The following is a 14,800-nucleotide window of genomic DNA, read 5'->3' as shown; positions in this document are numbered from 1 at the left end:
GGTAGCACGTGGTTTTCTGCTGCCGGACACCCATTGCTGCACACGTATCACGGAAAACTTTCGATGTGAAATACGTGGCATTATCAGTGATCAGCCGCTTTGGGAAGCCGTAGCGGCAAAACACTTCACACAGCTTTGCCAGGATCTTCCGGGCAGTCGCTTTTCGCAGCGGGTACAATTCAGCGATCCCACTGAAGTGACACGTGACTACCAGCACGTATTTGTACCCTCGTTTGCTGCGCGGCAGCGGCCCCATCAAATCGCACGCCAGGATCTCCCAGGGCTTGGTGCTTAGGATGGGTTGGAGTAAGCCAGGTGGCTTTCCACCACTAGGCTTTCTCTCTTGACAGACGTGGCATGTTCGTAATTATCTACATACGTCAGCCTTCATTCCCGGCCAGGTAGCAAACCGACAAAGCTTCTGCCATGTCTTTGGAGCGCTCCCGTGACCGTCTGCGTCGTGATAGTGCCGCATAGCGGCGCGCCGCAGTTTGCGCGGAATAACGGCTTTGAAACTCTCATCCGAGGCTTCTTTGCCTGGCACGTATTTTAGCAAAGCTCCATCACGGCCCAGCAGGAAGTTCTCCAACTCACTCGCCGCAATACCAGCGACACTAGAGTTAGCGCCAACCACACTACCAGTGGCTTCACAGCGCAATTTGGCCTGACTCGTCGGAGTGTCTGTCTCTTCACTAAGACTATTGATCAACTCCTGACAGAATGAGTCTTCCTGCTGAGCCTTGACAAGCTCTTCTCTGCTGAACGCAACCTCGAGAGGGATCCCCGCTCCAACGAGGTGCACGTGCTCTCGGGGCTTCGAAAACGGGGCACTCCCCGCAACGAGCTCCTTCCGCAGAGGGGGAGACAGCTGCCACTCTGCCTCCTCCTCGTCCTGGCCGGCCGGTTGGGTGTCAGTGACCGGCGCCCGTGACAGCGCATCGGCGACTACATTTGCAGTGCCTTTGCGGTAACGCACTTCGAACTCGAAGCGTTGCAGTGTCAGGGCCCATCGCGCAAGCCTCCCGCTGGGCTCACGCAGGCGTTTCAGCCAGGTTAAGGCCATATGGTCGGTCTCGACCGTGAACTTTGTTCCCTCTACGTACATCTCGAACCTTCGAAGTGCGTAGATGATGGCCAGGCATTCCTTTTCTGTCGCTGAGTAATTGCGTTCTGCCGGCGTCAGGGCGCGGCTCGCAAATGCCACAGGTAGGAGTTCATGCCCCTCCATCTGAAGGAGTACTGCTCCCACCCCGATATCACAGGCATCTGTCTGGATAACAAATGGGCGGTTCAGGTCGGGCAGCTTCAAAGCCGCCGTCTCAGCGATAGCGTGCGAGAGCTGATGAAAGCTCTTTTCCTGCTCGTCTCCCCATATCCACGGAGAAGACTTTCTTAGCAATCTTGCCAAGGGCGCTTGCAGTTGCACACAGTTAGGAATGAAATGGCGATAGTATCCCACCATGCCAAGATAACGGCGAACACCGCTCACATCTTTAGGCGCAGGAAACTCCAGGATCCCCCGAAGCTTCTCTGGATCAGGAGACACCTGTCCCCGGTTTACTCGATATCCAAGCAAGCTCACCTGAGCCTGGCAGATTTGCACCTTTGCGGGATTGGCGTGATGCCAGCCGTCCTGAGATTTCCCAGGACATCTCTCAGGTGATCGAGGTGCTCCTCGAAAGTTTGAGAGTAGACGATCACATCGTCCAGGTATGCAAGAGCGTGATGCCATCTGGCGTCTCCGAGTACACGGTCCATCAGCCTTTGGAATGTGCTCGGAGCTCCGGACAAACCGAAAGGCATTCTCGTGAAGTGAAACAGACCTCTGTGACACGTGAAGGCCGTTTTGCACTCATCGCCCGGTCGCATTTCGACCTGCAGGTACCCCTTTGCGTCAAGAATCGAGAAGAACTTAGCGCCGCCGAGATTTGAGACGATCTCGTCTATTCTCGGGAAGGGGTACGCATCTTTCTTTGTGACCGCATTCAGCCGCCGATAGTCAACGCACAAGCGCCACGTGCGATCTTTCTTCGGCACAAGAACCACTGGGAACCCCCAGGGACTGGAAGAGCGGCATATGAGACCAGCATCGAGCAACTCCTGGAGCGCCTCGTCGATAGCTTGCCGTCTGGCAGCACTGACGGGCCTTGGGTTACATTTCCAGGGCAGCGCGTCACTCGTATCTATGCGGTGCTGCACCAAACTAGTGCATCCCGGCTGGTCCGTGAATATCTCGTCAAAGTCATCCAACAACGACAAGAGGCGGTCACGTTCGAGCTGTGTCAGCGCACCGGCATCTGCCAGTAAGTTGTGCATTTTCGCCCCCGATCTCGGAGGAAAACCGTGCTGACAGGCCGCTGCTGCCGATCTCGGCATTGGGCGGGGAAACCCGCTGTCTCTTAGCTCGCCGACATCTGTCGGTACAGCCTGCTTTCCCTTCTCCGACCTCGGAGAGGGCGCATTGGAGCGGGCCGCTGCTGCCGATCCCGGCATTTGGCGGTGCGGGCTTTGCTCGTGGGAGGTATTTCGCTCCTCCGCGGGCGTGTCGGCCGTGCGTTCTGACAACGATCTCGTTGCAGTCGGCGGGTCGACAAAGGGCCTCAGTGGGGCGCACGGGCTCTCCCGATATCCGCCACGGGCGATGTCTACAACCAGTCCAGTTTTCGCCAAGAACTCTCGGCCTAGAATAATTGGCACTGTGAGACCAGGCAGGTGAACGAAACGCATTCTGCGCACACGCTGATCCCAGCGCACTGCGAGGCGAACGTCACCACAGGACCGCACCTCTCCGCTAGCTAGCTGGAGTGGCGTCCTTCGCTGTCGCAACCGAACGGATCTCCGCCGGAGCTGGGAAACGACCTCGTCTCCTATTAGCAAGATGCTTGCCCCCGTGTCCAGCAACGCCTTAAAGGTTCTCCCCGCAACTGCGAGGTCCATGAAAGGAGCAGGCGTGTTAGTTGGTTCTCCAACTTTGAATGCGGACGTGACGGGGATGGGCTCCCGAGCGTTGGTAGCCTCCGCCGGTGCTGCTACCGGCGGCCTGCCTCGTTTCCCGATCTCGAGGGGCAGTTTCTGGCTATGTGACCACTCTGGCCACAATTAAAGCAGCGCACAGATCTCCATGCTTCTCGCTGCGACGCTCGGGGGGTCTCAGTGGCACCTCGGCCATCCAGCCGTACACGGACCTCCGTGGGTGCTTACTGAGCAGGCGTGGGCTTTTGTGGCGGTACCCCGCAGATCTCCGGGGGTTGTGTATCAGCACTCCGCCGCCCGTACCTGTAGGGATCCAGAGCACGATCCGATATTGCGAACGGCATCCGCTCGTTCGTGAACGCACCTGCCATGGGAGTGATCTCACCCCTTAACGCTGCAACGCCGCTCCAGGCACACCTTGGCTCGAGGCACTCCTCAGCCGGCGGTGGGGGCCGGTATTTACGGGCCGCTGAAATTTGAGCCTGGACTCGGCGCGCTTCAACGACAAGCTCGTTCAAATCGCTGCATCTGCAGCCCCTCAAGTAGAGGGAAAATGTCGGATGGCTCTGCCGGATGACACGTTCCACTCGCTCCGAACTCGGAGCTCCTGGGTCTGCATATTCATACAGCTCTTGCATCGCTCGTACGAACTCGACAAGCGATTCATCCGGGGCCTGTGTCCGCAGTTCAAGCTCTCGTCGCATACGCAGCTTGTAATCGTATGGAAGGAACTCCTCCCTGAACAAGCGTCGAAAATCAGCCATGTTGCCTGCTGTGTGGCCAACCAACTGGTACCACCGGGCGACTTGATCAACGAGTGCGACGGGGAGAGCTCGTCTCAGAATCTCGCTCTCGCTCAGGTCACTCGCTAGCTCGTACCGGCGCAAGGCCAGCAGAAAGTCATTCGCACTTTGCTTGTCGCTGTAGCCACTGTAACTCGGTATCGGCACTCCGATCCGAGGGCCGGGCGAGCGCGCTAATTGCAACATCTGCTGCAAAGCGTTTGCGAGGACGTTTGCGATGTTCTCTCCTTCCGCCGGACACACTGCGCGCTCTTCAGCCACCTGGCTGGGTGCGCGTCCCACATTTGCGGGCGTAGTTAGAGCGGGGCCAACTGGCCAGCTTTTGTCTGAGGCGGGAAAAGGGTTGCCTTCGCCAACTGGCGGTGGCTTGTAGTGGTGCTCGGGACCTCCCGGAGCAATGTGCGCTGCGTCACCCTCTGCCATCTGGCGGGGAGCGCTGCCCGCATCTGCGGGCGTCGACGCAGTTAGACCACCTGGTCTGAATGCGTGCGCAGGAGTTGAAAGGAGCGAGTAGCCGACGCCAACTGGCAATGGCTCAACGAGCAGTCCAGGATCTCCTGGTTGGAAACTGGGTTTCCGAACCGCATCTGCGGACGCGCCTGAGACGTAGCGGAGCGTTTGGAAGCCACTGACACCTGACTTTGGCTTTCCTTGCTGGCCGGGATCTCCCAGCGCGCAACCAGTTGCGCGACCCGCATCTGCGGGAGCGCCTGGGGACACGTTCAGCAGAACGGAACTCCTGTAGCCACAGCCATCTGGCTGCTCCAGCTCGGAGTATTCACCAGGAACTCCTGGCGCAATATTTCGGGCGCCAGCCGCGCCTGCGGCTTCATGCATAGCGCCCGACGGACCTTGCGCTACCGCATCCGCGGTCGGTTTAGATGTGGCCACGGAAACGATGCTCGAGATCTCCCGTGCTTCGCCGCATACATCAGCCAACATCATTAGGTCCGGCAGCCCGTAGCGCGGGCTGGTCATGCTGTTCTTCGTGAGCTAGCACCCCACCTGGAACTCCAGAGGGGCCCCACGTTGGGCGCCAAAATGTGGGGTTACTGGCACGGTTCGGACCCTGAACTCGGGGCCAACGCCACTCCGCTAGCTCGACCACACCTGTGGCCGCGAAGAACACACCTCCGAGGAATAAGCCCGCAGGCAAAACCTTTAATTGGGATCTCCCAATGTCTTTCCTCGGTCGCGCGCAGGCAGCAGCGGCAGGCAACAGGCACAGGACACAGGCACGGGAGACAGGCACAGAGCAGTTCAGGTCACCTGGGCCGCCGCTGGTGCCGCGTCCGCTCTCTCTCAGGGCTCGCTGTCCAACCCTCCATCCGACTGTCCCGTGCGCGCGGCCCGCGCGGCCGCCGAAACCGAGAGAGGGGTGGGTAAGGAGGGCTGCCCACGTGACGACGCGTAGTCGCGGGCGCCTCCCCTCCGCTCTTTCCGCCGCCGCGCCTCCAGAGGAAGAGCCGCGGCAGGCCACGAGAGAGAGAAGGGTGCATCCGGCGGGCGAGGGGCAACATGATTCCCCACACCTCTCTCCTTCCGCCGGACACCAGACCGTGAGCCATCTTTTGAGATCGCTGGACTTCGTAAGCAGCAGCTGAGTAGAGCCACACCACTTCGAGGAGGCGTTAAATTCTTCGCCGAATCTCGACGCAGCTGATGTCCCATCCCATCCTCGCACTCACCTGCTGGCCTTCCGGGAGCCCTTGCCTATAAATTCAAGCCGCCATCAATAGATCACCAACACAGCAGCGGCGACAGCAAAGTGTTAAGCATCTAAGTTGCCCCTTGATCTTGTGCAGGAATTGCAGCTGACCAGACCCTGAGCCATCTTTTGAGATCACTTGACGGCGTTAGCAGCAGCTGAGTAGAGCGACAGCACTTCGAGGAGGCGTTAAAATCTTCGCCGAATCTCGACGCAGCTGAGGTCCCATCCCATCCTCGCACTCACCTGCTGGCCTTCCGGGAGCCCTTGCCTATAAATTCAAGCCGCCATCAACAGATCACCAACACAGCAGCGGCGACAGCAAAGTGTTAAGCATCTAAGTTGCCCCTTGATCTTGTGCAGGAACTGCAGCTGACCAGACCCTGAGCCATCTTTTGAGATCCCTTGACGGCGTTAGCACCAGCTGAGTGGAGCGACAGCACTTCGAGGAGGCGTTAAAATCTTCGGACGTCTGCTGAGCAGATATCGTTAAGGCGCCATCATGCCGCTGCTTACGGAGGGGAAGTATCCAGACGATATCGTTGCCAAGCAGAAAGAGGTGTTGGCGAGGAAAGGATATCACCTGATTTTTGATATCCCACAGACTTCAACCAAAAATTTTGGTTGGGAAAAAAAGTTGCCCATCAAAGTGGAAGACAAGGTGTCAGTGCACGTGTTCCTGCTCCAGAAACCTCTCCACCAGGAGCATGTTCCGAGATTGTTACGTTACTCAATAAACATGTGGAGACGAGTGGAATACGTGGAAATCGGCGACTTCGAATATAATCCCCCAAAGGTGGCAATCAAAGTACACGGCATATATTACGGCGCAGGTCTGCCACTCCCCACAGTAGGCGATTACTTCTGGATCGAATTCAGATTCACTGGAGGTAACATGTTTCGGGGGTACTACAAGGACCAGTTTATTGCGCAGCACGAAACGCTATTCAAGGATCTAAAGTACTTTTACATGCACGGCTTTGACTATAACTCATCGGAATTACTCTCGGTGCATTTCACGAAGACTGACGGAAGTTCGCCCATAAAAGGCAACATACCTGACACGAACTTGGGATTTACTCTGCCAACGTCGACGCTCTACGCGTACGGCACATACACGGGAAAACAAGGCAACAAAAAAAGGCTGCCCTACTCCTTGGCTCATCGCTACCTTGTTTGGCATCCGACCTGGTCTTCACCTGCCCAGTTGAGAACGCGAATCAACCCGCGGATTGGACGCAACAGCCTTGCCTACAGATCCATCTGGAAGGAAACCTGTTCTTCGGCTGGCAACCGCGGTCGTTCATCACCAGCGATACCACTATTAGCGCCAACCACACTACCAGTGGCTTCACAGCGCAATTTGGCCTGACTCGTCGGAGTGTCTGTTTCTTCACTAAGACTATTGATCAACTCCTGACAGAATGAGTCTTCCTGCTGAGCCTTGACAAGCTCTTCTCTGCTGAACGCAACCTCGAGAGGGATCCCCGCTCCAACGAGGTGCACGTGCTCTCGGGGCTTCGAAAACGGGGCACTCCCCGCAACGAGCTCCTTCCGCAGAGGGGGAGACAGCTGCCACTCTGCCTCCTCCTCGTCCTGGCCGGCCGGTTGGGTGTCAGTGACCGGCGCCCGTGACAGCGCATCGGCGACTACATTTGCAGTGCCTTTGCGGTAACGCACTTCGAACTCGAAGCGTTGCAGTGTCAGGGCCCATCGCGCAAGCCTCCCGCTGGGCTCACGCAGGCGTTTCAGCCAGGTTAAGGCCATATGGTCGGTCTCGACCGTGAACTTTGTTCCCTCTACGTACATCTCGAACCTTCGAAGTGCGTAGATGATGGCCAGGCATTCCTTTTCTGTCGCTGAGTAATTGCGTTCTGCCGGCGTCAGGGCGCGGCTCGCAAATGCCACAGGTAGGAGTTCATGCCCCTCCATCTGAAGGAGTACTGCTCCCACCCCGATATCACAGGCATCTGTCTGGATAACAAATGGGCGGTTCAGGTCGGGCAGCTTCAAAGCCGCCGTCTCAGCGATAGCGTGCGAGAGCTGATGAAAGCTCTTTTCCTGCTCGTCTCCCCATATCCACGGAGAAGACTTTCTTAGCAATCTTGCAAAGGGCGCTTGCAGTCGCACACAGTTAGGAATGAAATGGCGATAGTATCCCACCATGCCAAGATAACGGCGAACACCGCTCACATCTTTAGGCGCAGGAAACTCCAGGATCCCCCGAAGCTTCTCTGGATCTGGAGACACCTGTCCCCGTTTTACTCGATATCCAAGCAAGCTCACCTGAGCCTGGCAGATTTGCACCTTTGCGGGATTGAGCGTGATGCCAGCCGCCCTGAGATTTCCCAGGACATCTCTCAGGTGATCGAGGTGCTCCTCGAAAGTTTGAGAGTAGGCGATCACATCGTCCAGGTATGCGAGAGCGTGATGCCATCTGGCGTCTCCGAGTACACGGTCCATCAGCCTTTGGAATGTGCTCGGAGCTCCGGACAAACCGAAAGGCATTCTCGTGAAGTGAAACAGACCTCTGTGACACGTGAAGGCCGTTTTGCACTCATCGCCCGGTCGCATTTCGACCTGCAGGTACCCCTTACTTGCGTCAAGAATCGAGAACTTAGCGCCGCCGAGATTTGAGACGATCTCGTCTATTCTCGGGAAGGGGTACGCATCTTTCTTTGTGACCGCATTCAGCCGCCGATAGTCAACGCACAAGCGCCACGTGCGATCTTTCTTCGGCACAAGAACCACTGGGAACCCCCAGGGACTGGAAGAGCGGCATATGAGACCAGCATCGAGCAACTCCTGGAGCGCCTCGTCGATAGCTTGCCGTCTGGCAGCACTGACGGGCCTTGGGTTACATTTCCAGGGCAGCGCGTCACTCGTATCTATGCGGTGCTGCACCAAACTAGTGCATCCCGGCTGGTCCGTGAATATCTCGTCAAAGTCATCCAACAACGACAAGAGGCGGTCACGTTCGAGCTGTGTCAGCGCACCGGCATCTGCCAGTAAGTTGTGCATTTTCGCCCCCGATCTCGGAGGATAACCGTGCTGACAGGCCGCCGCTGCCGATCTCGGCATTGGGCGGGGAAACCCGCTGTCTCTTAGCTCGCCGACATCTGTCGGTACAGCCTGCTTTCCCTTCTCCGACCTCGGAGAGGGCGCATTGGAGCGGGCCGCTGCTGCCGATCCCGGCATTTGGCGGTGCGGGCTTTGCTCGTGGGAGGTATTTCGCTCCTCCGCGGGCGTGTCGGCCGTGCGTTCTGACAACGATCTCGTTGCAGTCGGCGGGTCGACAAAGGGCCTCAGTGGGGCGCACGGGTTCTCCCGATATCCGCCACGGGCGATGTCTACAACCAGTCCAGTTTTCGCCAAGAACTCTCGGCCTAGAATAACTGGCACTGTGAGACCAGGCAGGTGAACGAAACGCATTCTGCGCACACGCTGATCCCAGCGCATTGCGAGGCGAACGTCACCACAGGACCGCACTTCTCCGCTAGCTAGCTGGAGTGGCGTCCTTCGCTGTCGCAACCGAACGGATCTCCGCCGGAGCTGGGAAACGACCTCGTCTCCTATTAGCGAGATGCTTGCCCCCGTGTCCAGCAACGCCTTAAAGGTTCTCCCCGCAACTGCGAGGTCCATGAAAGGAGCAGGCGTGTTAGTTGGTTCTCCAACTTTGAATGCGGACGTGACGGGGATGGGCTCCCGAGCGTTGGTAGCCTCCGCCGGTGCTGCTACCGGCGGCCTGCCTCGTTTCCCGATCTCGAGGGGCAGTGTCTGGCTATGTGACCATTCTGGCCACAATTAAAGCAGCGCACAGATCTCCATGCTTCTCGCTGCGACGCTCGGGGGTTCTCAGTGGCACCTCGGCCATCCAGCCGTACACGGATTTCCGTGGGTGCTTTCTGAGCAGGCGTGGGCTTTTGTGGCGGTACCCCGCAGATCTCCGGGGGTTGTGTATCAGCACTCCGCAGCCCGTACCTGTAGGGATCCAGAGCACGATCCGATATTGCGAACGGCATCCGCTCGTTCGTGAACGCACCTGCCATGGGAGTGATCTCACCCCTTATCGCTGCAACGCCGCTCCAGGCACACCTTGGCTCGAGGCACTCCTCAGCCGGCGGTGGGGGCCGGTATTTACGGGCCGCTGAAATTTGAGCCTGGACTCGGCGCGCTTCAACGGCAAGCTCGTTCAAATCGCTGCATCTGCAGCCCCTCAAGTAGAGGGAAAATGTCGGATGGCTCTGCCGGATGACACGTTCCACTCGCTCCGAACTCGGAGCTCCTGGGTCTGCATATTCATACAGCTCTTGCATCGCTCGTACGAACTCGACAAGCGATTCATCCGGGGCCTGTGTCCGCAGTTCAAGCTCTCATCGCATACGCAGCTTGTAATCGTATGGAAGGAACTCCTCCCTGAACAAGCGTCGAAAATCAGCCATGTTGCCTGCTGTGTGGCCAACCAACTGGTACCCCCGGGCGGCTTGATCAACGAGTGCGACGGGGAGAACTCGTCTCAGAATCTCGCTCTCGCTCAGGTCACTCGCTAGCTCGTACCGGCGCAGGGCCAGCAGAAAGTCATTCGCACTTTGCTTGTCGCTGTAGCCACTGTAATTCGGTATCGGCACTCCGATCCGAGGGCCGGGCGAGCGCGCTAATTGCAACATCTGCTGCAAAGCGTTTGCGAGGACGTTTGCGATGTTCTCTCCCTCTGCCGGACACACTGCGCGCTCTTCAGCCACCTGGCTGGGTGCGCGTCTCACATTTGCGGGCGTAGTTAGAGCGGGGCCAACTGGCCAGCTTTTGTTGCCTTCGCCAACTGGCGGTGGCTTGTAGTGGTGCTCGGGACCTCCCGGACCAAGTTGCGCTGCGTCAACCTCTGCCATCTGGCGGGGAGCGCTGCCCGCATCTGCGGGCGTCGACGCAGTTAGACCACCTGGTCTGAATGCGTGCGCAGGAGTTGAAAGGAGCGAGTAGCCGACGCCAACTGGCAATGGCTCTACGAGCAGTCCAGGATCTCCTGGGTGGAAACTCGTTTTGCGAACCGCATCTGCGGACGCGCCTGAGACGTAGCGGAGCGTTTGGAAGCCACTGACACCTGACTTTGGCTTTCCTTGCTGGCCGGGATCTCCCGGCGCGTAACCAGTTGCGCGACCCGCATCTGCGGGAGCGCCTGGGGACACGTTCAGCAGAGCGGAACTCCTGTAGCCACAGCCATCTGGCTGCTCCAGCTCGGAGTATTCACCAGGAACTCCTGGCGAAATATTTCGGACGCCAGCCGCGCCTGCGGCTTCATGCATAGCGCCCGACGGACCTTGCGTTACCGCATCCGCGGTCGGTTTAGATGTGGCCACGGAAACGATGCTCGAGATCTCCCGTGCTTCGCCCCATACATCAGCCAACATCATTAGGTCCGGCAGCCCGTAGCGCGGGCTGCTCATGCTGTTCTTCGTGAGCTAGCACCCCACCTGGAACTCCAGAGGGGCCCCACGTTGGTGCGCCAAAATGTGGGGTTACTGGCACGGTTCGGACCCTGAACTCGGGGCTAACGCCACTCCGCTAGCTCGACCACACCTGTGGCCGCGAAGAACACACCTCCGAGGAATAAGCCCGCAGGCAAAACCTTTAATTGGGATCTCCCAATAACTTTCCTCGGTCGCGCGCAGGCAGCAGCGGCAGGCAACAGGCACAGGACACAGGCACAGGAGACAGGCACATAACAGTTCGGGTCACCTGGGCCGCCGCTGATGTCGCGTCCGCTCTCTCTCAAGGCTCGCTGTCAACTCTCCATCAGACTGTGCCCGTGCGCGCGGCCCGCGCGGCCGCCGAAACCGAGAGGGCTGGGTAAGGAGGGCTGCCCACGTGACGACGCGTAGTCGCGGGCGCCTCCCCTCCGCTCCATGTCGGGGGCCGCCAGAGGAAGAGCCGTGGTAGGCCACGAGAGAGAGAAGGGTGCATCCGGCGGGCGAGGGGCAACATGATTCCCCACAACCTGCAATTTTCACACATTCGAACCGTTAAAGTTCGTCGATATCTAAAACTTATGTAGTTGCCCTTTAAAGACCATGTTCTGCTCGAGTGGTGGTGAAAGGACGTAGATTCTTGCCCGGCGATCTGGGGCATACATAGGCTTCCTGATTGAACGTAAGAAAATCATTGACCATTGGTCCAAGTACGGACTTTCCTTTTAGACGAGGCCATATTCTTCGCGAGGAGTTTCGATGAACGCCCAAGGTGGCTGAAGCAAGTGTTAGAGGCGGTCATGTTTAATGTGTTTAAGCTGAAGCCAGAAAGGTTGCGCATCGCCTACCTGACCTTGTCCCCCGTTGTCAGCAAGGAAAAAGTGGGATCCGGCCAAGGAACGGCAGCCGATGTTTCATATTTCCCGAATCGAACCGACCAGCAAGGCGTTTGGAGATAATTTTGGGCTGCACCGCTATCTATGCACATCGTTTCGTAAACTGCTATTGTCGCAATGCCTTCACTTATGACGTACGTGAGAAAAGTAGACGTAACGCTTGTGAAGCCAGCTTGAAGCCCACACCTTTCTCACCCGCTCATGTCTTTCCCTCCTCCACCCCGGAGCGTACTGCGGAGCGTACAGCCCATGAGCCGACTACGCTCATATCCTATTGTCCTGCCCAGCACACTCCATCCCTGCCTCTTGGCACCTAAACAGTCCGCAGCAGTGGAAGGCGGCTTGTCCAACACCAAGGCGAATCTCCATTTTCGGCTGGTGACCTGGGCAGAGGACGTCGCGACTAGCCACAGCCTGGACGCCACAACCGGCAGCCTGAAGACCACCCGAAATGCTGCTGCATAATTTTTTTAGGCCATCAACTAAAAGTTTTTCACTACCACCACCCGTTTCAATGGCAAACGCCGCAAATCGAAGGGTTCAAGGAGCTTCAATCCCGTGTGCAAGCACCACCAGTTCCCGCCCGCTTTAATGAAGAAGCAGAAGCCTTCATTCGTACTGACACAGGTAGCTAGAACCTCGGCACCTTGCTCATTCAATGAAAGCGCGGACTAGAGCGAGTAATTTCCTCTGTGAGCAGCTTGGTATGAGAGGCAGAGGGTGACTATTCAATATCTGAAAAATAGTATCCCACGATGATCTCCTGTACGTACAAATTCCACTTCTACCTGTACGGAAGGCCGTTTAAGGATGTTGGCGACCATCAGGCGTTACGCTGCGTTTCTTGTTTGAAAGATGCTCCGCCATGGTGGCTCAGTGGTTACGGCCCTCGGCTGCTGACCAGAGACGCGGGTTCGCTTCCGGCCGCGGAGGTCGAATTTCGATGGAGGCGAAATTCTAGAGGCCAGTGTACAATGCGGTGTCAGTGGACGTTAAAGATACATTAAACCGCCATAAACCATAAACGCAACCTTCACGATAGTTTAGCCTGAAAAATGCAAAAAAAAAAACTCTAAAGGAACAGGATAACAAGACTTTGTATAGGCTAAACCATCGTGAAGCTACTGCTTCTTAGTCGGTTTAAACAAACCAAAACCACCGTTAATTTTTTCGTTCTTCCGTCATGTATTAGGTTAAAGAAGGCGTGACGCCACGACCTATTACGTAAACGCCATGTTTAGGCTCAGCGGCAAGCCCAAAGTCGATCACCTGACCAAATTTTAGTTTACCTTGACGTGGCCTTGACGTTCCCGGCTTTACCTTGACTTGGCAGCGACATGTTAACTAACGCGAATAAAACATTGCACAGAGACCGAGAATCAGACGGGACAGTGTCCCAGCACCAACTAGCCTAACTTTGTTGTTTAATTGCTGACGTTAATTTGACCATGAAATGACATTGAGCTTGACCCTTGACCTTGACCCTTGACCTGTCCAATTGCTTGACCATTGGTCTGACCATTGACCATCTACTGGTTCTCCAAACTTAAACAGAAGGTTTGACCTTGGCTGAGCATTGAAGGTCACCGACCAACGCACGGCTATCTCAGCCCGAGACTTCTTGTAGTAAAGCGACCGCTTCAAAAGATGTGGACGTCAAACTCCACCACACACCATGGTTTCTCCCAGCACAATGTCATGGATGATGCTGCCTGGATTGGTTGTAATATCAGAGCTGCCTTAACACGCTGTGCAAAGCAGCATACACTAAGATACGATGGATGATGTACTACGGTCGCTATTTTTAAAGCTTTCATGAGCACACTCCTGAACTAGACGCCTCCAGAGTCTAGTTCTTACCTTTGTACCTGATCTGAACTTAGATTCAGAACTAATTGACGCTGTGGAAAGCATTCTGTGTTAGGTGTCCACTTTACGAGTCATTTGAGCTGGGATCACCATGTGACCGCAGTAATAACAAAGCTTTCTCGTATCGCAATGTTTACAAATCGGCATAGGCGTCTATATATATCTAAAGTGGAACTTCTGTTGTTTGAATCTTTATTTTTATCCTACCTGAATTACTCCTAGATTGTGTGGGCAACTACCAGTGCCTTAATAAGAACAAGATTTATCTGCTTGAGAAGAAAGTTTTGCGTGCGATATGTAAACAGAGTTTCTTCGCCCACACAGCCGAGCTTTTTGATCAATAGAGTGAAAATACCTGGCCTGTAACTCTTAAGACTGCTTGACACATGCAGGACTGACCTAGTTAGAAAAAATACCACAAGTGCACTTTAGTTTTCTTGGGTGCAGTAATAGGAAGGCATTTCTATTAATGAAGCTGATTTGGTTCTACAAGTCTCGTTGCTAGAGCGTGTAGTAAGCACACCACAGCACTGATTCAGTACTTCTGTAAATCATCAGTTCGATCTTATTACGAATTAATGTGTGAAATACGTCACTAATTGAAATAATTAGGTCAGATATTTATTGGTGCAATTAATCAAATTCTTTTATTTGAGTGATTAACTGAATGCAATTGAAATTATTGGTTTTATAATTATATAACTACTAATTGAATGAATCAACTAATACTCTTTAATTGGTGACAGTAGTTGGCTAATTCAACTGATTACTTCGTCAATTATTACCATTTCATTAATCACTCTTGACACAAAAAATAATTTTGCATTAATAGCAACCACCTCCGCCATTTAGAAGACCTTCGTGCTTGCAAACGTCAGTTTCACAGCAGTCACCCTGAACCCTGGTATGTTAAAACAACTACTACATATGGTCCTTTGAAATCTTTGGACCAAGATCTGAATCTCCGGCTTCCATACTGCCTACCACGACGTGACGAAACTTTGCTGTGTCGCCTGTGGCTTGGTGTTGCTTTCACCAACAATTACTCTTTCATGATCGCTATGGCTGATAGCCCTGCATGTGTGATCT

General features: G+C 55.5%; 2 protein-coding genes across 2 annotated transcripts in view; both read left to right on the top strand.

Moving 5' to 3' along the window:
* Window positions 1–13,860, top strand: part of LOC149336572 (uncharacterized) — a 35,934-nt gene extending 22,074 nt beyond the window's left edge. The window contains exon 3 of the mRNA XM_089554177.1: window positions 13,802–13,860. Within this exon, the coding sequence (XP_089410303.1) occupies window positions 13,802–13,860 (59 nt within the window). The remainder of the gene's footprint in view (window positions 1–13,801) is intronic.
* Window positions 5,987–13,252, top strand: LOC149336573 (uncharacterized). Its single transcript, XM_089553614.1, has 2 exons — window positions 5,987–6,614; window positions 13,212–13,252. Exons 1-2 carry the CDS (start codon window positions 5,987–5,989, stop codon window positions 13,250–13,252), a joined length of 669 nt encoding a protein of 222 aa, XP_089409740.1.
* Window positions 13,861–14,800: the final 940 nt, after the last annotated feature.

This window comes from Amblyomma mixtum, chromosome 7, assembly GCF_055824585.1.
Source record: "Amblyomma mixtum isolate Tamu chromosome 7, ASM5582458v1, whole genome shotgun sequence".
In the NCBI taxonomy this organism is placed as follows: domain Eukaryota; kingdom Metazoa; phylum Arthropoda; class Arachnida; order Ixodida; family Ixodidae; genus Amblyomma; species Amblyomma mixtum.
This window is presented reverse-complemented; position numbering and strand designations above follow the sequence as displayed.